General features: G+C 38.5%; 1 protein-coding gene across 1 annotated transcript in view; it reads right to left on the bottom strand.

The window, feature by feature from the left end:
• The window catches only part of LOC124787990 (lipase maturation factor 2-like), a 74,973-nt gene that overhangs the window by 11,988 nt on the left and 38,168 nt on the right, over nt 1–24,817 (bottom strand). Inside the window, exons 6-10 of the mRNA XM_047255022.1 lie at nt 19,592–19,712; nt 19,290–19,421; nt 19,002–19,207; nt 11,419–11,659; nt 3,700–3,916 (exon numbers count right to left, since the gene is read on the bottom strand). Of these exons, the coding sequence (XP_047110978.1) occupies nt 3,700–3,916; nt 11,419–11,659; nt 19,002–19,207; nt 19,290–19,421; nt 19,592–19,712 (917 nt within the window). The remainder of the gene's footprint in view (nt 1–3,699; nt 3,917–11,418; nt 11,660–19,001; nt 19,208–19,289; nt 19,422–19,591; nt 19,713–24,817) is intronic.

Below are 24,817 nucleotides of genomic sequence, written 5' to 3'. Positions count from 1 at the left end.
TTAAACTGATAGTTCGATAATTTTCACATCTGTCAGCACCTGCTTTCTTTGGGATTGGAATTATTACATTCTTCTTGAAGTCTGAGGGTATTTCGCCTGTCTCATACATCTTGCTCACCAGATGGTAGAGTTTTGTCATGACTGGCTCTCCCAAGGCTGCCAGTAGCTCTAATGGAATGTTGTCTACTCCCGGGGCCTTGTTTCGACTTAGGTCTTTCAGTGCTCTGTCAAACTCTTCATGCAGTACCATATCTCCGATTTCATCTCCATCTACATCCTCTTCCATTTCCATAATATTGTCCTCAAGAACATCACCCCTGTATAGACCCTCTATATACGCCTTCCACCTTTCTGCTTTCCCTTCTTTGCTTAGAACTGGGTTTCCATCTGAGCTCTTGATATTCATGCAAGTGGTTCTCTTTTCTCCAAAGGTCTCTTTAATTTTCCTGTAGGCAGTATCTATCGTACCCCTCGTGAGATAAGCCTCTACATCCTTTCATTTGTCCTCTAGCCATCCCTGCTTAGCCATTTTGCACTTCCTGTTGATCTCATTTTTGAGACGTTTGTATTTCTTTTTGCCTGCTTCACTTACTGCATTTTTGTATTTTCTCCTTTCATCAATTAAATTCAGTATCTCTTCTGTTACCCAAGGATTTCTACTAGCCCTCGTCTTTTTACCTACTCAATCCTCTGCTGCCTTCACTATTTCATTCCTCAAAGCTACCCATTCCTCTTCTACTGTATTTCTTTCCCCCATTCCTGTCAATTGTTCCCTTATGCTCTCCCTGAAACTCTGTACAACCTCTGGTTCTTTCAGTTTATCCAGGTCCCATCTCCTTAAATTCTCACCGTTTTGCAGTTTCTTCAGTTTTAATCTACAGTTCATAACCAATAGATTGTGGTCAGAGTCCACATCTGCCCCTGGAAATGTCTTACAATTTAAAACCTGGTTCCTAAATCTCTGTCTTACCATTATATAATCTATCTGAAACCTTCTAGTATCTCCAGGGTTCTTCCATGTATACAACCTTCTTTTATGATTCTTGAACCAAGTGTTAGCTATGATGAAGTTATGCTCTGTGCAAAATTCTACCAGGCGGCTTCCTCTTTCATTTCTTACCCCCAATCCATATTCATCTACTACGTTTCCTTCTCTCCCTTTTTCTACTACCGAATTCCAGTCACCCATGACTATTAAATTTTCGTCTCCCTTCACTACCTGAATAATTTCTTTTATCTCATCATACATTTCATCAATTTCTTCATCATCTGCACAGCTAGTTGGCATATAAACTTGTACTACTGTAGTAGGCATGGGCTTTGTGTCTATCTTGGCCACAATAATGCGTTCACTATGCTGTTTGTAGTAGCTTACCCGCACTCCTATTTTTTTATTCATTATTAAACCTACTCCTGCATTACCGCTACTTGATTTTGTATTTATAACCCTGTATTCCCCTGACAAAAAGTCTTGGTCCTCCTGCCACCGAACTTCGCTAATTCCCACTATATCTAACTTTAACCTATCCATTTCCCTTTTAAAATTTTCTAACCTACCTGCCCGATTAAGGGATCTGACATTCCACGCTCCGATCCATAGAACGCCAGTTTTCTTTCTCCTGATAACGTCGTCGTCCTGAGTAGTCCCCACCCGGAGATCCGAATAGAGGACTATTTTACCTCCAGAATATTTTACCCAAGAGGACGCCATCATCATTTAACCATACATTAAAGCTGCATGCCCTCGGGAAAAATTACGAATGTAGTTTCCCCTTGCTTTCAGCCGTTCGCAGTACCAGCACAGCAAGGCCGTTTCGGTTAGTGTTACAAGGCCAGATCAGTCAAACATCCAGACTGTTGCCCCTGCAACTACTGAAAAGGCTGCTGCCCCTCTTCAGGAACCACACGTTTGTCTGGCCTCTCAACAGATACCCCTCCATTGTGGTTGCACCTACGGTACGGCTATCTGTGTCGTTAAGGCACGCAAGCCTCCCCACCAACGGCAAGGTCCACATCTTCCTTCTTATCACCATATAAAATGCATTTGGTTGCAGTAGTTTGCAGGCCACGCCATCACTGATTGAGGTGGGGTGGGGGCTCTTGCCAGAGTAAAAAGCTATGCATTAGGGAACAGTGCTCAATTTGGAGGCAGTTCAGGGCCACTTCATGCCACTGGAGAGATTGCTACGAGGAACACCAAGGCCAGATAAATGGCTTCATCAACAACAGCTTATTATAGGACACTAGCATCCACAGGTGGGAATTGGTACTCAGTTTTTGCCACCTGCCTCCACCTGGCCTTAATTTATGTTCATTTCTTCCATCTCAGAATTCCCTTTATTTTTCTTGATCTTTTATTTTCTGACCTGCTATCACATAAAACACTGCCAAATAGACTAATCTTGGGCACCGGCTTGAAGGCTCAATTTGAAATGATCTAATTTCAGAACTACGAACCATAGTCTCTCAGGCGTATCAGTCACCATCTTGAGCATTTGTTTGAACACAATATTGTGTTTGAAATGGGGCTTCCCAATATAACTGTATACATATTTCTTTCAGCAACTTTGCCTTCCTCAAAATGGTCCTCTTTAATAATGCCTCATTTTGTTTTAGAATTTTAGTGCTTTCTTTTTAATTATTTACTTTAATTTGTTCTTCCACTTTACAAAAGTTGTGTATAGTACTTCAACGCACCTTTAGTTTGACTGAAGCCGTGGGAAATGCACTATCACTAAGGACCACTCAAACAGGGAGCGGTCTCTATGTTACATGCTATGGCATCATCGTAGTTAAACAGCAAGAGGGCACCTCTGCTAAGCTGTTCTTGTCTGTAACAAGCTGCTGGCAGGGTGATTTTCTAAGGAGGCTGTGGTGAACAAGCATAAGACATGATGGAAGAAACCAAAAGATTAAATGATCTTGCACATGCAAATGTATTTTTTGCATGATACATGCCATACTGAACAGGAAACAGGTGTAAGTCTAAATAATAGCCCATGTATTTATAAAAGAATGCATACTTGTAAAATACACACCACCACGAACAACACAGTTCAACTTATATAACACTATGTTTCAAGAGCTTAGAGCGAACAATTCAATATCATAGTTACTTCTATGCAAAAACTAGGCCTGTACATAGTAATAATGCAATATTATTCAGGAGCAGTATTCAATAAAATCCTCAGATGTCCAATTATATTTGCCCTTTCTATCTTTAGACTAGATCGTAACTATGCATAACTGAATTTAGGCAAGATTTTTGGTTCAATGAGTTTCTGTAATGTTTCGAATTGTTCATACGACATTCAAAAATAACCGAAGAAAATAACTGTTTTCACTACACCACATTTCCTTGCAATATGGTGAAATTCATTATTAACTATTGACAATATAACTTATTTCTTTACTTTCATGAAGAGTGTACAAATAAAAGCCAGACCTGGTAATCATAGCAAATTCTAATATGAAGGAAAAGACAATACCATTAGATTTTAATTAAATAACTGGTATGAAAATAGCACCACTGCACAGTTACCACAGAAGTAGCTTCCAACGACAATTTCTCATTCAAAAGATCTGAAGAATTTATTTCCGACATGTTTCATTGCAAAGATTGCTTGTCTGTGTCACTTTTACTGTCAGTGTTGTAATTACAGTTACAACTGTCTTTCAATGCTGAACCATTACACTGACCTTTGTGTCCATGGTGTGTAGTGGTAGTGGTACAAGGTGGCCCTAATGTACTTGGGCGGTTTGTTGGGGAAAGGATTTCTTGAGGTATCCAAGAGCTGCAGAACTTCGGGTTGTCCATTGAGCAGTCGATACGCCAGGCTCATAAGCCAGGGATTCTGGTGATATGTACCAAGAGCAGCAAACCACATCTGCCAGTCCACACGTGGTTGATGAGGAGCTATGGAGAGAAGAAGAGAAAAAAAAAAAATCAAGAAATGAAAGAGAGAAAGAAGACCATAGCAAGAACGAAAGGTCATACAAACACTGGTTATGTCTTTTTCCCCCAACACCATGAACAGTGCCTAGTATAAAAAAGCAATCATCCATCAGCTGTTTTAGAATATAACAATTTCAGTTCATTAATATTACATTTTGATCACTGCTATTGCTGAACAAGTAAGAAGATGGGGAAAATTTGTGCTCAAATGATTGGTTTAATATGCAGTAATTATTAAGGAAAAAATCCATTGTAGTCATGGCATTTTCGCCATTTCTTTATATCCACCAGAGTAAAGCATGTGAAATGTAGGAGGCAGCCATGGCATTTTCACAATTTCTTTATATCCACCAGAGTAAAGCATGTGAATGTGTGTCCAGAAATGAAAATACCAGAAATATTAGAAAGGATAATTTTCTTTTCAAAATGATCCTCCAACATTTACTCTAATAATGTTTTTCATTTCTGAATTATCAATATAATAATTGTCACCACCACCACCACCACCAAGCAACTACCAGCCCTAAAAATCCGTAAGCTGGCTGTACAAGTTGCCTCTGTAATTGGTTCAGTCTTTCTTTCCCACTCTATACACCTCACGTGTTCAACTTCTTTCCCAACCTCATTCCAAAACTGTATTTTCAGTCAGCCAAGTAGGCATGTTTTTTTATCACAGTCCGTCCATCACAGGTCTATGCGCTAATTGCCATATTGCCAGCCCACTGAATTCCCTTCTCCTCAATGTATTTTTGAATGCTATAGATCTCTTCAAGCAATCCATTTCCTCTATTCTTCCTCATCTTTGACTGTATCTAGGAAAGTCTCGTTATCTATATATTGACACAAATGTAACGTACATACTAATAAATCAATAGGAGCTGTAAAGTATAATAACAAAACTGACAGTTTTTTGGCAAATAATAAGATGCTTCTTTGTAAATTTTTAAACTACAAAATAACTAATTCAAATGTTGCACCTTAAAAATAATAAAAAAGTGGATTACCAGGAATGTTTTGTAGTAGTTAATACAGTAAATATCAGAACTTCATGATGGGTCATCCTCTCTACTATGAATGAACACAGTAGCTCAATTTCATTAATATTAGCTTTCCTACAGGTTCCTATTCACCGAAGCCAGTTTGAAGACAGTTAAAAAACTTGTTTGTTTGTGATTATTTCTAAGTTTGCTCGAATGTCGAAGTATCCACATTTATTTGACTTTCCAGAGCTTAAACTGAGACAGCAACTTACTTGCAAAAGCAAATGGGGTTGCAAAAGTAAGTAATTGGTAAATAAACAACCTGGAAATAGCACTCACATAGCTCCCAAGCGGGTTCATGGGTTCTACCTCGGAAATTTTGGGGGTGTGGGGTGGATGGTGGTGCTTAAGAGTTTAACATCCCATTAACATCGAGGGCATTAAGAGACAGTGTCAACACTCAGATTGTGGGAAGGAAATCGGCCATGCCCCTTCAAAGGAACCATCCAAGCATTTGCCTTGACCGATTTAGGCGAAAATTTTAAAAACTAGAATTGTGATTTAGTTCTTTAAACACTTTATTTCAGACACTTTCTGGCCCTAAATAAAGAACTTTTCTAGCAACTAAAACAACTGTAAATGAAAAAATTAGGTTAAATGGGAAAAGCTAAAAATTAGTTTAGTAAACATGAAGGTAGTTTAGAAACTTTTCTGTAATTTTCAAATACTGCAGGATCAATACATATATATCTCTCAAATTATTAATTGAAAGGAAAGTAAAACATGTAAACAAAATCCATTTACATCATGAAATGAGAGGCCTGTCTTCAGTGTTTTACACAAAAATATTTATGAGTCTTTCTCATCCACTACTACTTCTTCCTGAATCTGCCTTTCTTTGGAGTGATAATCTTGTTGCACTCTTTGCAGCCCAAATAAGATCCTTTGAAAATTATTTTGGTAAGATGCTCTTACTGAAGATAATGATTCATTTTACTGATGACCAAAGCACTCAAGGTTCCTGTATTCCTACTAGATTGAAATTCAGTACTGTTTTTCCTAACAGTACTAAAAACTCTCTCATAGGCAGCATTACTATGATGAATAAGCAACAATGCAAGCATAAGCTTGCTCAGAAACAGATACTTTTTAATGCCCAATGCATCATACATAGCAGATTTTTGTATTGAGCAGTATCAGCTCTCTCTTCTTCCACCATTCCAAAGTCATCGAACTGGTATCTTAAAAATGCCAACTGTCTCTCTCTCTCTCTCTCTCTCTCTCTCTCTGAACATCAAGAATTAACTCAGCTTTACAAGTGATGGTAAAGATTTTCTTTTCCTAGATCCAATGTATATAACTTCAAAGTTTTTTTAAGAAGTCATCATGTAGTGGAGTTTTTCTTTGACGTAACTACATGAGTTGATGAAAAATCTTCTGACATCTTCATAAAATTTTCTAATTACAAATTTTTCACGCTAGGAATGACTAATGCAGCTTCTAGTGTCCACACCAATGACAATACCTTCATGCCTTTTGTGATATTTATTTATTTATTTATTTTTGAAATTTCAATTCCACTATACTACCAGAAGTAGGTACTGCAGAAGGATTGATAAATCTCACAATTAAATCTATAAATAAGTTATTTACGATGCTACAAAGTCTGAATTACTGGCTTTTCTTTCTGAACGAATACATTTGCTTTGGTAAATAACAAAAGTATATTACTAAAGAAAAGAAGATATAGCATGGTTACAGGATTATTTAGAATAGGGCGCACTTTAGATGTGTGAAAGTTGTTTCAACTTTTTGAAGCTTCCTCATCGAAAAGATTACAATAGGCTCATGCTGTTCTGTTATTCTTTCTGTTGACTGGAGCAGACAGAGCCAGTTTGTACAAACATACTTCAGTATTTTATGGGGTTTAGTGCCTTATATATTTTGACAAAGTTTAAAAGTAGACTTTTTTCGTAACTCTCTTAGAGAAAGTAGAAAATATCTATTACAAATTCTTCAGCATCAAAATATTGTAGGTTTTCTGCAGCACCTTTTTGTGCAGCTAAATGAAGCAGGTGACAGGAAGAAGACTGAATTCTTATGTGTGGCTGAACTTTCTTCAAAACAGCAGCAACTCCTTTTATATATCCCACCATTGTATTTGCATTACCAGACACAAATAAATTGCAATTTTTCTAGGGAATTCCTTTTCTTAGCAGTTCATCACTCGAGAAATTAAAAATTCCTTCGCCAGTATTTAAACTCTATTCTAGTAAGAATAGTATTGTGGTGCATATCTTTCCCAGTTTAACATAAAGAGTATGTAACAGCAATTGGATACAGTTTCACATCTTTACTGTCTGTGCTATCATCAGTTGCAAGAGCAAAGGGGTTTTCTTGTAAGTATTCTCCTACATTGTTATGTGTACTAGATGGCAAAGAATTTATAGCTGCAGTTGTTTTAGTTCTTCCACAACTATGTTTTTTAGTAATCTGTGAATCACGAAACTTTTTCTGAACAACTGTGAAGTGTGATCTGCACAAGAAATTGTGCATGCCATGTTCAACAACGAATGAACTAAAAAGCATTTCAGCATTGGTGACGAAGAGTATTCCTCATCAGGTTTTATTCCAAATAATGACAATGATGCATTTGAAGACTTAAGGTTTGTTAGGTCCACATGTACTTTAGACAGAACATGAGGATGGCAATCATCATGAACAGCATGCTTTATAGAAATGTTTCGTGAACACACCACACAAGACACATGTTGGTCTGATTTTACCAAACATGGCCATTCTTTACGAGACTGTTTCCAAAATTTCTGTACAGTTTTACATTTTTTTGCTACATCACCATCCAGTGTAATAACACTTTGTTGGACAGCACATAGAAGATAGCCGCCAACTAAAAAACTGATGTACGAACACTGGGAAAAAAAAGAGTGAGACGAGAGTGATAGCCAACTGGACATGGCCTATATCCCATGCACTTGCAACATAAGTTGCTTTCAGAAAGCAATCATAGAACGTGTGGGGAAATTGGTTCCCCAGAACACTTCCTTTTGAAATGCATTCGATACAGGCATAGACATAATGACATAGAACACACAATGGAAACAACACTATACAATTCATTGAGGAACCCAGATACATGGACACAGTTGAACACGGCCACAACATAATCTCAAAAGCAGAACTTGATGTACACAGACAGACTCAACAATACAGAAGGTGCAGAAGACAAAGACAGGCCAACACAGATAGCTCGAGCAGCTCCAGTACTGATGACAATATGAGTGATAGTGACAACACGTACATAACATAGGCACACAAAAAATACATAACATAAACATGTAAAACATGCACAACTATTCATATGAACATTTACTAAACACTGCAATTTATATCTTGCTATGAATGAATCTAATTAAAAGTAGAAGTAATAGACTGTGGATAGACACTGTCCTAGAATCTTCGTTAAACTCAAAACTAATATTGTTAAGTAGTTACGTAAGTGACCACATCATTGTAAATGTAATAATATGAATGTAATCTAAATGTTATATAAAGTAAGCAAGCAAAATAAAACAGAACACAACAGAACATTATGCAATTAAACAAAATGAATGGGTCCACTACTTAAAAAAATTTCTAGTTTTATTCTACAAAAATGTTTTAACAAGATTAATATTAGGTTAGTGGTGGCTTGTTACTTCTTCTACAGCTATGTAGGAAAAGTATATAATTTAATTAGATTACATTGAGGCACGATATTGTTTACTAACTAGTCCAATAGTAGTAGTTGTTATGTAACCTAACAAACATCAACTCGCACAGCGCTAACAAATGACACCGACATAGTTTGCATCCGCATGGAATGAACAAATTGAGTTTTCCTGATGAGCGATGTTCAGTGTGGATAATTACTAAAATAGGTAGCACAACATGTGGACGCTGGACTTCAAGTTGAATACCACGTCCCCTTCCCCACGTGGTTTTGGTGAAGATACATGCATATATATTCTTTTCCTGTCTTCTTTTATTCTCTTCTTAAATTATACCATAAATTTACGATTTCCTACTTTCAAATTGCTGCATTTTTCTTTTAAAGTATATGTAATTGCTGTAAGTAAATAAAAGATAACATCAAAGTACAAACAAAAGAGCCCATGCAGCCCCACCTCCATGGACAGCCTGCATGGGCAACAATGCCCACGGCCTCAACTGTGTAGCACAGTTTGCTGTGTGGTGGTGGCGGCCATGGATACTGGCTAAGAGGTATATGTTGAACACTATGGCCTGCATAAAGTAATAACATGGCAGGCCCTAGTAGTCATAATGCAGCTTGGAAGAAAGAAGTCTGAATTTGGCACAGTATTTTTCTCACTTTCATTCGAGACATCTTTCATACTCTTTAATTTCGCATCATCATTTTTGTCACACTTTTCTTTATGGACACTATTAACATTTGCTGAAAAAAAAAATCTAATTCCTCACATTTTCAACAAACTTATATGAGAAACTAATGTGCACCCTTCACATTAAGAGAATCTGCCCCAAGGTAAAAAGTATTCTAGTGAAGGGCTTGTGGTAAAAACTGGGGCCTAAGCCCCAAGAGGTATGCACAGGATATACACAACAGTGGTTAGGCCTGGGATTTCCTACGGGGCTGTAGTGTGGTGGAAGAAGGTAGAACAGCGGGTTGCAGCTAAGGAGCTTGCTAAGGTGCAGAGACTGACCTGCTTAGCCATAACAGGCGGAATTAGCAGCATACCAACTGCTGGGATAGAAGCCATGCTGGACATGAATCCACTACACCTTTGGATCAAGATGGAGGCAGCAGATGGGTCATACAGACTTAAAACTGGCAAAAACTGGATCTCATCGGGACATCCAGACTTACACACAAACATAGTGAGTGAGGTAAACATAGGAATGGCTGGGGAAATGCCTGCTGACTATATAATTACTCCCAACTGCTTCAACAAGCCTTACAATATAATAATTGGAAGCAGGGAGCAGTGGGAAAAAACAGTTTGGCATCATACGGAGGACATCGTTTGGTTCACTGATGGACAGAAATCAGACCAAGGCGTTGGGGCAGAGGTGCACAGGGTTCAGCCAAGACTGGAGGGCATCATGTCTCTAGGAAAATTGGCCTCTGTATTCCAAGATGAAATTACTGCAATCAGGGGCATGTGTGGAGGAGAATATGCATAGGTGCAACAATGAACTTAGCATCTACATCTATTCAGGCAGCCCTGAAATCATTGGCAGCTCCTGCAACAAGATCAAAGATTGTTGCAGAATCCCACAGGGCTCTGACGGAGCTAGGGGGAAGCAATAGGGCAAACCTAGTGTGGGTCCCTGGCCACTCAGGGATCAGTGGCAATGAACAAGCCGACAGATTGGCCAGGATGGGGGCAACGGCTCCATTTACTGGACTGGAACCTGTCCTGACAATCACCAAGGCTATGATCAAACTAGAACTACGGAACTGGCTCACGAAACAGCATGTAGAATATTGGACCAAGGTCCGTAAACAAAAACATGGTAAGGTAACAATCCCAAGCCATGTTTTAAAAGAATCTCTGTAATCTTGAGATTGAACAGGAAAGAGATCAAACTCACGACTGGACTGATGACCAGCCATGGGAACTTCAAAAAACACCTACACACAATGGGTATAACAGAAGAAGACCTTGAATGTAGGATCTGTGATGAGCGTGAAGAAACTGCACCACACCTAATATTTGAATCCATGGCATTGGAGAGCAAAAGATATAGAATCTTCGGAACAACTAGACCTAAAGAAATTGTGTCTAATAAAAAAAAAAAAAAAAAAAAAAAAAAAAAAAAAAACACCCCACTGGTAAAGGGACTCCTTGCACTATTTCAGCTTCACTAGATACACAGGGAGTGATACCGCACATTAAACTCTGTTTCGGTGCGGGCAGTGGTGGGTTAGACCTAAGCTGTTTTAGCTTCCTGTCAAAATCAAATCAAATCATTTATTCCTCAAATAATTACTATTACTGGACTCTAAAAAAAGCAGTGTCAATTGCATTTTTTGGTGTTGAAAAGTGGAAGACCATAAAAAAACCTTGAGAAGTTTCTACACATGGCCTTTATGATACAAAATATCCGATTCTTACCAAACAGAAAACAATAATGCAAGTTAAAAGTACTTGCCATTATCAATGAGGCAATCACAGAGAGAAATTGATTATGTTTGATAAGAGTGAAGAAACATATCAGCAGTGACATTGCTTTTGTAGCCATCTCGATACATGACTGGACAACTTTAATTTCCACACCACATAATTACGTGTCCATCATTTAACAGTTGTTACCCTTTGCGCACCCATCATTCTTGGAACATATTTGTTACCTGAAAGTACTATCCACTCACAAATAATTATAAAAGCTATTAAAGTAATATTGAGACACTGCAAAGAAATCTCATACAAAAATACATACCCACAAAGGGTGGTGTTGCATTCACATTTCCGGCTTTATAAAGGAAATTATATTCCTGCCAAGGACCATCAATATGATTGCTGCCCTCAATAATCACTTCAGGTCGACCTCCAACACCGGTCATTCGACGGAAGAGACCATATGCATTTGTCACATGCAGATGGTTAATGCGAGACTCCCATGTGCGGACTGCTGGCAGAACGGTGCTGTTGCCAGAGGGATGCAGAGTTGAATAAGGAACCTGAAAAATAAACAAATAAAATAACAATACATAAGGAAGAAAGATTGGGATTTAGTATCTCATTGACAATGAGGTCATTATAAATGGAACACAAGCTCAGATAGATCACCGCTGGGGAAAGACGTAGGCCTTTTTCCTTTCTGAAAGACACAATCCCAATGTCTGCCTTTATTGATTAATAGAAACTGTGAGAAATGTAATTCTGGATGACTGGAGAGGAATTTCAGCCGCACTTTGGCTGAAAGAGTCCAGTGTCCCAACCACTGTGCTACCTCACTTAGTATAATATGCTTAATTAAACTGTAAAATTTTAGCGCATAACACAACAAGTATTTCTATTATCTAGCTTCTACCAGAGATGTGCAGGCAGCAACTACCAGAACTGATACATACTTATCTGAAATGGCCTCGAAAGAAAATACTACAAGCAACCAATGGTCATGTGTAGTTATCCACAGGAAGATTTCAAGTGTCCCTAGAAATTGTATCCACTGAGATGTACCTATTGCAGGGCCAATTGTAAAAACTCTGCATAACTGCCAGTTAACCTAGGTCTCTGAATAATGCAGGAAACACGCTTTATGAGTGCAGAATAACACCTAATCTCAGTATTGTCTATCCAGCAATTTCAGGCTGGGTTATAGAGATTATCTGTATAGTAAGTTTGACAGATAATCAGACAGTGATGATGAGATTATAGAATTGTTTGAATGAAAACTTAAGAATGTGAGACACTGGCCCAATTATTTTGAAGAATACACCAGCATAGAATTTTAACTACATTTTATCCTGTGGAGTAAAAAGTAGTCATCATTTCAATCTTGTAACTCATAAACTGGATAACATGAATGACAAGTAATTTTGCAACTGTGTTTCATAGCATAACTGTGTTGTTTACTGAAGGCTGTCTGGAAAGTAACAAGGTGTTATAAAATGGCTGTAAAAGTTTTGCCATTGACAGAATCATATTGGAAATAGTGCACACACAAAGGTCATTAAATAATGTTAAGATTTCTGCAGTCACAATGCAGGCATGCGTCAGCTGGTTTGGAGGTCGTATTGCCATACTGGTTGGTACAAACACAGCCGCAAACATCCGATTGCCAGGCCAGACTTGTGTTCCATTCTTGGCTTTGTTCTAGCTACATCATTCCCTCTCCTTCCTCCTCCTTCCCCCTCGGCCAAGCATGACATGTGGTATGTCACATCTTGCATAAAGAATGAATTATTGAATGTTGCACGTCATCAAGTGCAACAGCTGATACAGGAAGACTGATTGCAGAATGGAGTTTGGGGAATATATATCGAGTTGGCATGAAGATTGGCCTCGCAAGGGAATCTCCCCATCGCACCTCCCTCAGATTTAGTTATAAGTTGGAACAGTGGATAGGCCTTGAAAAACTGAACACAGATCAATCGAGAAAACAGGAAGAAGTTGTGTGGAACTATGAAAAAAATGAGCAAAATATACAAACTGAGTAGTCCATGCGCAACATAAGCCACATCAAGGATAATCTGAGCTCAGGAGCGCCTTGGTCCCGTGGTTAGCGTGAGCAGCTGCGGAATGAGAGGTCCTTGGTTCAAGTCTTCCCTCGAGTGAAAAGTTTAATTTTTTATTTTCAGACAATTATCAAAGTTCAGGCACTCACACATAATCAACTTCGCTCTCCAAAATTCCAGGACATGTTCAGATTTGCTTGGACATAAGTAAGATTTGACGGTCTACACACGGAAAAATTTGAAAACGTTAAAAACATATGTTTTGACAGAGCACAGGGAAAACTGTACGACTGTGAAACTGTTGCATTCATTTGTTGCAGTTTATGTGACAAACCCTTATGTTTTCATCACTTTTTTGGGAGTGATTGTGACATCCACAAGACAACCTAAATCGGGCAAGGTAGAAGAATCTTTTTACCCATTCGCCAAGTGTACAAGTTAGGTGGGTCGACAACATATTCCTGTCATGTGACGCACATGCCGTCACCAGTGTCGTATAGAACATATCAGACGTGTTTTCCTGTGGAGGAATCGGTTGACCTATGACCTTGCGATCAAATGTTTTCGGTTCCCATTGGAGAGGCACGTCGTTTCCACTACTAATTGCACGGTTTTGCAGTGCGGTCGCAAAACACAGACACTAAACTTATTACAGTGAACAGAGATGTCAATGAATGAAGGGACAGATCATAACTTTGCGAAAATAAAGAAAGTAAACTTCTCACTCGAGGGAAGACTTGAACCAAGGACCTCTCATTCTGCAGCTGCTCACGCTAACCACAAGACCACGGCACTCCTGAGCTTATACTATCCTTGATGTTGCCTATCTTGCGCATGGACTACTCAGTTTGTATATTTTACTTATTTTTTTCATAGTTCCACACAACTTCTTCCTGTTTTCTCGCTTGATCTGTGTTCAGTTTTTCAAGGCCTATCCATTGTGCCAACTTATAACTAAATCTGAGGGGGGTGCGGTGGGGAGGTTGCCTTGTCAGTAACGTCCTCTGCAGTGATGAGGCCATATTCTATGTTGAAGGTTTTATCAGTAGACACAATTGCCATTATTGGCCAGAACAGAAACTTAGCGTTATGGTGGAGAAGATGCAGCATCGTACAAAAGTGCCACAAATGCTTTTAAGCAATTTATCCTGTGCAGCACAATTAACGCAGAAGGCTACACGCAGATACTTGAAAATTATGTTTGGTCAATAGTAACTGCTTGGGATAGCAACGAAGATGTTATTTTTATGACATAGATGCCCTCACAATAGTGAAGCAACTTAAATCACCTAATAAAAGGGAAACTTAAATCACTTAATAAAAGCAAGTCTTCTGGTCCAGACTGTACACCGCTTAAATCCCTTTCAGAGTATGCTGATGCAGTTGCTCTGTACTTAACAATCATATACAAACACTTGCTCGATGAAAGATCTGTATCCACAGACTGGAAAGTTGCACAGGTCAAAGCAATATTCAAGAAAGGCAATAGAAGTGGTCCACTAAATTACAAGCCCACATCATTAACATTAATATGCAGCATCATTTTGGAATATATATTGTGTTCGAACATTATGAATTACCTCGAAGAGAATGGTCTGTTAATACATAGCCAACACAGATTTAGAAAACATTGTTCTTGCGAAACACAAGTTGCTCTTTAATCGCGAAGTGTTGAGTGCTATCGACAAAGGATTTAAAATTGATTCTGTATTTCCAGATTTCCAGAAGGCTTTTAATGCCATACCTCACAAGCGGCTGGTAACTGAATTGCCCTCACAGTACATATTTTCTTTAATGTCGTTTGTTGTTAGCAATATAAGCTTATTCCCAAGAGTTAGCAGCTTTCACTCAGTTAAAACTAGGCAGAAATCAAATCTGCATGTGGAATGCACTTCCTTGACTCTTGTGCAGAAAGGAGTGCAGTATTCTGCTGCATCCATTTTCAGTAAGCTACCACAAGAACTCAAAAATCTTAGCAGTAGCCCAAACACTTAAGTCGAAACTGAAGAGTTTCCTCATGGCTCACTCCTCCTATTCTGTCGAGGAGCTCCTGGAAGAGCTAAAAAATTAAGCAAATTCCAGTGTTACATTGTTGATTTTCTTCATTTAAACTTACGACTTGTCGCCTGAATATGTTTCTTATATTTCATTTTATCTGTTTGTACAATCGTGTTATAATTTCATGTATTGACTCATTCCATGACCATGGAGACTTCTCCTTACTGTGGTCCCACGGAACAATAAATAAATAAATAAAATAAAAATATCATCTGAGTTATATGACTGGATTTGTGATTTCCAGTCACACAGGTCACAGTTTGTGCTAACTGATGGAAAGTCACTGAGTTGATGAAAAGTCATGCTAACTGATGGAAAGTCAATGAGTTGATGAAAAGTCACTGAGTAAAACAGAAGTGATTTCTGGCATTCCCCAAGGTAGTGTTATATGCCCCCTGCTGTTCGTTATATTTGTTGATTTAGGGGACAATCTGAGGCAGCCGTCTTAGGTTGTTTGTAGATGATACTGTCATTTATCATCTAGTAAAGTCATCAGAAGATCAAAACCAATTGCAAAGTGATTTAGATAAGATACCTGTATGGTATTTGGGAAGCAAAATAACTGATGATGGTCGAAGTAGAGAGGATATAAAATGTAGACTGGCAATGGCAAGGAAAGCGTTTCTGAAGAGAAATTTGTTAACATCGAGTATATATTTAAGTGTCAGGAAGTCGTTTCTGAAAGTATACGTATGGAGTGTAGCCATGTATGGAAGGGAAACATGGACGATAATAGTTTGGACAAGAAGAGAATAGAAGCTTTTGAAATGTGGTGCTACAGAAGAATGCTGAAGATTAGATGGGCAGATCACATAAATAATGAGGAGGTATTGAATAGAATTGGGGAGAAGAGGAGTTTGTGGCACAACTTGACAAGAAGAGATGAATACACTAAGCAGATTCAGTAGGATGTAGGTTGCAGTAAGTACTGGGAGATGATGAAGCTTGCGCAGGATAGAGTAGCATGGAGAGCTGCATCAAACCAGTCTCAGGACTGAAGACAATAACAACCTGTATGGTGCAAAAATTGGCAATTGACCCTAAATAATGTAAAGTGTGGCACATTGCCTCACTTTGCAAATGTAGCGCATTCGTGGTTGGATGAGAAGTTTCCTGGACAATGGATGGGAAGAGAGACTGACTTCATGAGTGGCCTGCAAGAAGTCCAGGCCTGACACTTTATGGCTTCTTTCATGGGGCTGGGAATAATGTAGTATATACCTGACGAAACCTCACACATTGGAAGAACTGGAAGCATGGGTTCGGGATGTTATCAGCAATATCCCGTGTGTCTTCCTCCAGAGGAATGTGGGTTCCATACACAGTCATTTGAGATGACTGGTTGATGACACAGGTACTGACTTTGGTTCAAAGTATACATTCTCATTCTTGTATAACAATGTATGCACGATATTAATTTTTAAAAAATAGTGTTATAATCACAGTATTTATTCGCGTTTCTCAATACCAAGCTACTTTCTAGGCACCCTGTATATCTCTCTCTTACATTGTGTTAACAGATACTCAATTTTTTTCTCACCCTTTTTCAAAATTTTGCCATCATTCAATAAGATAACAAAGAGAAAATATTTACTAGTTTTATTCAGTATATAAACTGGAGGCATATCCATTCACGATTATAGAGCCTGACATATTTGTGTTCCCGTGCTCCCACTGTCACTGTGTTTTCGCAATTCGTCTTTCTATTTGACAAAAACATTTCAAAATAGGCACAACAATACCGAAAAGCCTCCACTTTTGAAACTTAATTGAATACAACATTCCAACCTTCTTTCCTAAACCCCATCCTCAATGTTAGGGGTAACTTCTAATGGTTCCAGGGTGAATGCATTTTTACAGCAGAAAACATTAACCACGTTCTTCCCTTATAAGTTGTGCTTTCTCTAAATAGCACAGCAATATTAGAGAAACTCATTGGCAGTATTACGACAACAGGCTCATTAATGCTGAAACAGAAATTTTCTCCCACTTAGCACCATGAAAGGCATGTTTTTATGAATCACACTTATAATACTTTTACTCCTGTCCTACAAAAGAGTGCCTCTTCCAATTTTGATCACAATCAGTGTGGTGGTGTACAGTTGTCTATTAGCTCTATCACTGATGTCGACTCATATCCTGATGAACTTCAGTTGTCACACAAGCTGCCTCATATAATTTTTATTTCTGAAATTACTGGCCACCAATGAATCAGCTGCTTATAACTTTCAGAATTTTTTCTTTTTAACACTTGACAATTTCGACCAATGTGACAATGTGCGTTTGGAAGGAGTTTCCAAAAAGTAATTACAAGCCTGATGTTCTTGAGCCATAGCAAGTCTCAGCTCACGATCTTCAACTGATTCTTGAAACCATGCAGTCCTCAGTCTTTTACTCATTGTGGTGTAGTCAGGAACACATTTCTAGGCATTTTTATTTATAAATTATTGAAATCCAAATGTAATGAGTAGACAGCCAAACCAAACAGTAAACTTTATGAATTCATTTTCCCTAGCAAATGACATAAATTAAACTTATTGAAAGCCGCAAAGAAATGTCATTAAGTTTTTATACACAAAGAAAAATCAATAAATCCTCATATACTAGTTACGCAAATTTACTGTTAGTCTGTATTCATAAAAGCAAGTTTGTGGTACGTAATTCTGTCACTGACGTAAACTCCTCATAATACATCTCTCACTGAGCTAAAAAACTAAGAGTGCCATCTATTCCTTTCTTGGTGAGCTACAAAAGTAACAGCGCCATTTATTGGTTCTTCACCATGATCTGAACTACTAAGCTGAGCAGGCAATTTTAGATAAAACTTTAAATTATGATACCTTTCTGCCATGTTCCTATTTTGATGAAATTAAGCCAAGTTATCGTAAAGTTACCTGTGGAAACTCCACAAAAAAATCTTCTAGTCATTTTGGAGATTAGCATATTCAGAAAGGCAAGCAGATAGAGAAGACAGTTTTAGAGTTTTATTATTAGTATAGATGTATGGACAACCACCAATTGGCAACTTTTATTGACACTGCTAGGTATAATATTTCCTTTTTTTTTTGTGCATCACACTTCTAAATCAACTCCACTGCACGCAAACATTTGGGCATCGGCAAATTGACACGCTTTGTCCCCACCATGTTTCCATGTTTTATTCTAGACTTCAGAAACACATGACGTATGTACTATTCTTTACTTAACTGGCTATGGAGCATTGTGTTGTGTGTACACGTTACTTTCAAGCTCAGTAATACGTGTTTTATTAATATTTTAATTAGATGTGGCAACAGCAACACACTGAGTTTTTATGAAGTTACTGAAACGCCTGCGACGTCCATTGGTCTCACAGCATTCACAAAAGCATAATTCTGGCATTTTGAACACTTTTCACTCACTTTTACAATTCAAATTTCATCAGATGATGGCAGAATATCTGCATATCACAAACCTGAATTAATGAGAACGCTATTCCAAGTATTAGTAACAGATGAATGAAATGACACCAACTCAGTTATACCACAGTTAGCTAGACCTGGCTTTATCTTGAAATCTCACAACTGGTCAAGTAACAGTAAGAAGACAGAAGTACTTATACTATCAATCATGTCTTTCTCAACTTTCAGCAACAAAATGCCTCTCAAATGTTAATAAAAATTATTCAAGAGCTAAGATGTTAATCCAATTTATGTTTCTACATGTTACAAATAACACTGGAAGAATGATCTTCCGATGAATACCTTAACAAACACAGTTTAAAAATAGCAATTTGTGTACTTACAGTGCTGATGGCAAAAATGAAAAGTGCAGCAGCAGCATATAGGAGAGTTGTAAGTACAGTTACAGCACGTCGAGCAAATGTTTGTGATTCAACTAGTGCTGTAGACACGGCTTCAACAATGACTAGTCCAAGTGATGCCAGTCCCACATATATAGTTAAGGGAACTGCTTTGGATAATGCTTGATCAAACTGCTGTCTGGTGAATGCTGTAAATTGTGGAGAAAAGAAGGTTTAGCACTGAATCTGAATTACACAAGTGACAAAAAGAACAGTAAATGAAGTACTCACCAATGTCAGATTCAATAGTATTCTTTGGTGTGATTCTTAAGGAGTACCAAACAACAGTGCCATACAACAATGCTGCATACACTACAAGTGTTACTGCTTTACTGAATAACCCGGGCCAGAAATTGGAGGCACCTGTAGCATTTGTTTTATAAAACAGGAATTTAAGAAAATTTTGTTAAAGATCACATGTAAGAAAGATCATTAAGTACAATAACTGATTAAGTAGTCACTCTTAATTGAACAACGCAAAAAAGGTAACAGAATTTACAGTATCTTGCTAATATTTAGCATATTTACTATACCCTTCTGTGGTTTTTTCTTGAGGAAGTAGTCATCATCTAATAGTGATAAGCATAGTACAATGGTCAACAAATTGAAGAAGTTGTAATTTCCGGTAAGTATTATGCAGACTTGCAGGAAGAGCTGAAATATAGATGCAGAATTAATTACATGATCATGGAGAAAGTAATTATGATCTGTTTACTTGCATAAGCAAATGTAATGGCATCTTGTTAACGTCAGTCACGAGGGGTGTTATTTCAAGGTACATATAAAACTTAGTATTTTATAATGCTGTAAAAGATACAACATGACCAAAATATACAGCTATAATTTAGTTTCATAAGTACTAGTAAAACTGAATAGCACTAGATGTTTTGGGAAGAACAGTAAATATATTAGGAAGAGGTAGTACAGACTGATTTGAATAAAACATCTGATATAATTTTTCAATTTTTATTGGTTACAGACACACAGCAGTTGGAATGTAAACCAAGCAAATACTCTCAGAAGTTCTTAAAGAAAGACAAATGAATAAGTGTAAAGTAGATTTTCCTACACTCCACATCCGACTTCAATGCCGTTTCAAATTCTCTTGATAGGCCTCTTGCAGCTTTTCTGAGGGTGCTTTGGTTTTCTTTTATGAGTGTAGTGCTATTCGTAATCTGAACAATCAATTTGTTGTAGGTTTGCATTTTTCTTTTTCGACTTGGCCTTTCAACTATCCTCAACAACGAAAATCCAAATGGGGAGGTCTTACATCCTTGGTGACAAAGAAACCGGACCATATCTGTTGATTTTTAGTATCCCCTTTTCTTATAGGAAATGACCATACAGCACGTGTGTGAGGATTTGTTAACTGTGGTAGTTATGTGTATTGGCTGACAGTAGTCGACCTATTATTGTGTATCTATTGTAAATATACTAGATGCTCTGTGCATGTGGGTTACTCCATGAATGTTTAATTGGATTGTGTACACGTATGGAATGCGTTCAACATTGAATTGTGGAGATAAAGAGTGATAAAATTTGAAGTAGTCCTCATGAGATCACTGGTGAGACTCATTTCAATTACATCATCTACTCATTTTATTATACACAAAGTCAATTTTCAGATGGTACGGATTCTATATGAAGTTTGATGCTGTGGACGAGCGTGCAGCACGGTCAATGCTATTTCACACCTCCACTACGAAAGTTGCCCAGCTTCACCAATTGGGCCCGAATTGCACATTGTGGATTCCCTCCGACCATAAATTAACTCTGTTTATAAGTTCTGCTGATGCACCTGGAGATTCTGTGGAGCTTTGTAGACAGGATTACAAAGGAAATCTAATATTCCTAACAACAGGCAATATAAAGAAATAATTCAGATTTATCTTCCAGGGAACGTTAGGTTGCCCAATAACTAAAATGAGCATTCTAGAAGCACATAACCATCCCTGCGGCTAAAGGAACCTCTTCCCATAATGCTGGAAGCAGATTTTCAAGAAAGTCTAGATAGTGGGACACTATGAACAATTAACTGATTGCCTAACTTGACACACCACAAATTTCACACTTCACAAAATGAGAAAACAAAGTACCCTACGACTATAATATCAATGAGTCACTATGGCAATCGGCCAACTCATACAAAATCAGACTGTAACACTAACAATATGAAGTAGAATGATCACATAGGTTCAGTCATGAATAAAGCAGGTTGTAAACTTCGGTTTATTGGCAGAACACTAGGGAAGTGCAATCAGTCTATGAAGGAGACTGCTTACAAATTACTTGTGTGACCTGTACTAGAATACTACTAATGTGTGTGGGACTTTTATCAAATAGGACTCACGGGGGATTTTTAATGTATACAGAGCACGAATAGTCACAGGTCTGTTTGATCCGTGAGAGAGTGTCACGAAGATGCTGAAGGAACTTAACTGGCAGTTTCTTGAAGATAAGCATAACTACCCTGAGAAAGTGTACATAGAGTTTCAAGAACAAGCTTTAAATGATGACTCTAGAAATGTACGACAACCCCCAACATATCACTCACATAGAGATTGTGAGAATAAGATTAGAATAATTACAGTAAGCACAGACACATTCAAACAATCATTCTTTCAGTGCTCCATACGAGAAAGGAACAAGAAGAAACCCTAACAACTAGTACAATGGCACATACCCCATACCATACACTTCGTTCTGGTTTGCAAAGTCTAGATGTAGATTTAGATTTACAGAGAAGGGTTCTTGAAAATATTTCTCCACAAAGGCATGTGTGTGTACGTTGTGGCAAGGTGAGCAGGAGAACAAGTAGTATGGTAGACTATCTCTGAACCTACATGACACATGAAAAAGAGGATCTTCACTGTTGTTTAGTAACCTAGTAATTTTATGTAATTTCCTTGAAGTTTTAATGTGTGTTTCTCACAATTATTGAGACTTTGGAAGTGATAGTAGTAAATAAAATTAAGTTATGAAATCCTTTAATAAACTAGATAGGATGGTACCCACAAGTGGTGACCCCGACTATGACAGAAGATAAATCAATTATGAGTGAAATAAGTTCGCCTGAAGGGGCAGACTCTATACTCTCAGAACGCATATCAGGAGCATGTTCCACAACCAAGGTTAACGACTGAGCAAGTTACAGACATTTCGCCAATGGGCTGCATTGTGCCTTCCACATTGCACAGTAAATTTGTTGCGCCACTGTATATGCTGCCGATGCCACACCTTTGGTCCCAACTTCCTGATCTCTCGTTTGAAGCCTACAGAACCACGGACAATACCATTCAATTCATCACTGTGAGAACATTGGACTCGCAAAAATTACTGTCACTAGCAGACCTAGTGCACAATACTCTTGGAAAGGAAATATACACACATCAAAATCAATGAGTGCGCAAACCAACAGTCATTCACATTCAGCAAGTGCTGTAAAGAGAAACAATAGAAGACAAAATTCCTTTGGTCTTTTGGCAACACCTACGATCACTGGTTCTTGCACCTGAGGTTTCTGACACTATGCTAAGGCAAGTTTGGATGAGCCAGTTACCTTCCATGGTCAAGAGTGCAGCAATTTCTGTCACCAACTCTTCTCTTGACTTGCAGCTACTTAGTTGCAGATCAACTTTACCACGTGCTAGTACTCTTGGACATGAGAGAAGTTTCACAAATTGGACATCACAACATGGGGAGTACAGACACAAACAACGAGGGTAAAGATCAACAAACCCCACTAGCTGAGTGTGCTACGATGCAACTTCAATGCTCTCAAGCAGCAAATTCACGCAGTTCCAAACAGGTCCATTGGCACACAACCAGAAAGATGACGCAGGGCATGAGTTGACAGTAGCTAACAGGGGAAACTGTGCAGGTACCATGCACACTTCATGTAACTGGCAAGCAAAAGTAATCAGCCATCTGCTTACCCAGCTTTTAACTTCTATTTTGCACATCTGGATGATGTGTTAATTTTTTTTACTTTCACTTATAACCACAAAAACCACTTACAGTCTATTTTTGGAAGACTTGCTGGATGTGGTTTGCAGATTAACAGAGACAATTGTGCCCTTCGCAAAGAAGTAGAGAATTTTCTGGGACATTGAATAACCCCAGAAACATATAAACAGTTATGCTGGTTCTTGGGAATCGTCATTTTTCACAGACATCATCTAACACAGGCAGCTGAGGGATAGGCACCACTCTCAGCAGTGCTTTCAGGCAGACATTCGAGGGGACAGCGAGCTGTTGTAAGAACCCTGGAGATGTTAGTAGCATTTATAAAGTTAAATCATTTGTGGGAGAAGCAGTACTTCTGCTTCGTCCCATACCTTCAGCAGCACTAGCAGTGGTCGTTGACACTAGTAGACTGCAATAAGGCGATGCTACAACAAAAGATAAACGGATCACGAAAGTTGCTCGATTTTTCTTCTTGGAAGTTGTCTGAGGCACAGAAAAACTAGAGTGCCTACTTTTGGGAACTTCTGCAGTCTATGAAGTAATCAAGGATTTATAAATGCAAGTTGAAGCCTGTCAATTCACTGTTTTCACGAGATTGCCGCTTATGGGTTAAAAAACGTGCTCACCTTGTCAAGGGGCCAAAGTAGGACGTCCTGTTCATAAACTGCTTGGTTCTTTTGAGGAGCAGACAGGTCGTTTTTCTCATATGTACATAGAACTCATGGGGCCACTATCACCAGCGCAAGGATTAAAATATATTCTCACAGCTATCAACAGGTCTACCCAATGGGTCAAGGCTTCTCCTGTCACGGACATTGCGGCAGAAACCAGAAACACAGGATATCATGGTCCAGGTGCCCAAAGTATGTGAGAAAAGACCAGGACTGTTAGTGTGAGTCAGCTTTGTTCAATGAGCGAAGCACACTATGCCAGTTTGTTCAGTATCATTCCACCAGCTATCATCCAACCAGCAACAGCACGGTGGAATACTGGCACAGGACATTTAAGTCAGCGTTTATGTGCCACAGGTCTTCCTGGCTGACTGCTTTACTGCTGGAGTTACTGGGGCCATGCACAGCATTCAAATCTGACCTTCGTACATCAAGTGCAGAAACAGTGTATGATGAAACCTTACCGCTGCCTTCGGATTTTTTTTCCTCCACACAACAGGGCTACCATACAGAGGACCCTGGCTCCTTGGTGCTTCAGTGAGGAACTGCAACTCGAGCTTTCAGCCTTCAACAGTGCCAGGTCATACGCAATAGCCAATGCTCTGCTCGGGTGATGTTGGAGCACCCTAACAACTGCTCTACAAAGGACCCTATCTGGTTTCAGAAAGAGATGCACATGCAATGACGCTCTTGATAAAGCCAAGCCGAACAAATAGTCCATCAAAAGGGTTAAACTGGTATACCTATCGCCATCAAAAGAGGCGGTACATTGACAACTACCCTGTCAGTTGAAAACTGCAGTCAGACCAGACTACATCAACTTTTACACTAGAGGCCTCAATTACTACTTCACAAACAGCATTGGTGATGTCAACTGCCACATACACACACATGCCTTCAAGAACTCTTATGTCTGACAAAGACCAGCATGAAATGGCACCAGGACCATTTCACACAAAGGCAGGCAGAACTACTTGACTTCAGTAGCTCTATAAAACAGGAGTTCTGTGTGACTAAATATACAGCACAAGTAGTATGGTAAAATATCTCTGGAGCTAGATGATGGATGAAAAAGAGAATGTCTGTTGTTTTGTAACCTAGTAATTTTATGTAATTTCCTTG

The sequence above is a fragment of the Schistocerca piceifrons genome, chromosome 3 (genome assembly GCF_021461385.2).
Source record: "Schistocerca piceifrons isolate TAMUIC-IGC-003096 chromosome 3, iqSchPice1.1, whole genome shotgun sequence".
Classification (NCBI taxonomy): Eukaryota; Metazoa; Arthropoda; class Insecta; order Orthoptera; family Acrididae; genus Schistocerca; species Schistocerca piceifrons.
This window is presented reverse-complemented; position numbering and strand designations above follow the sequence as displayed.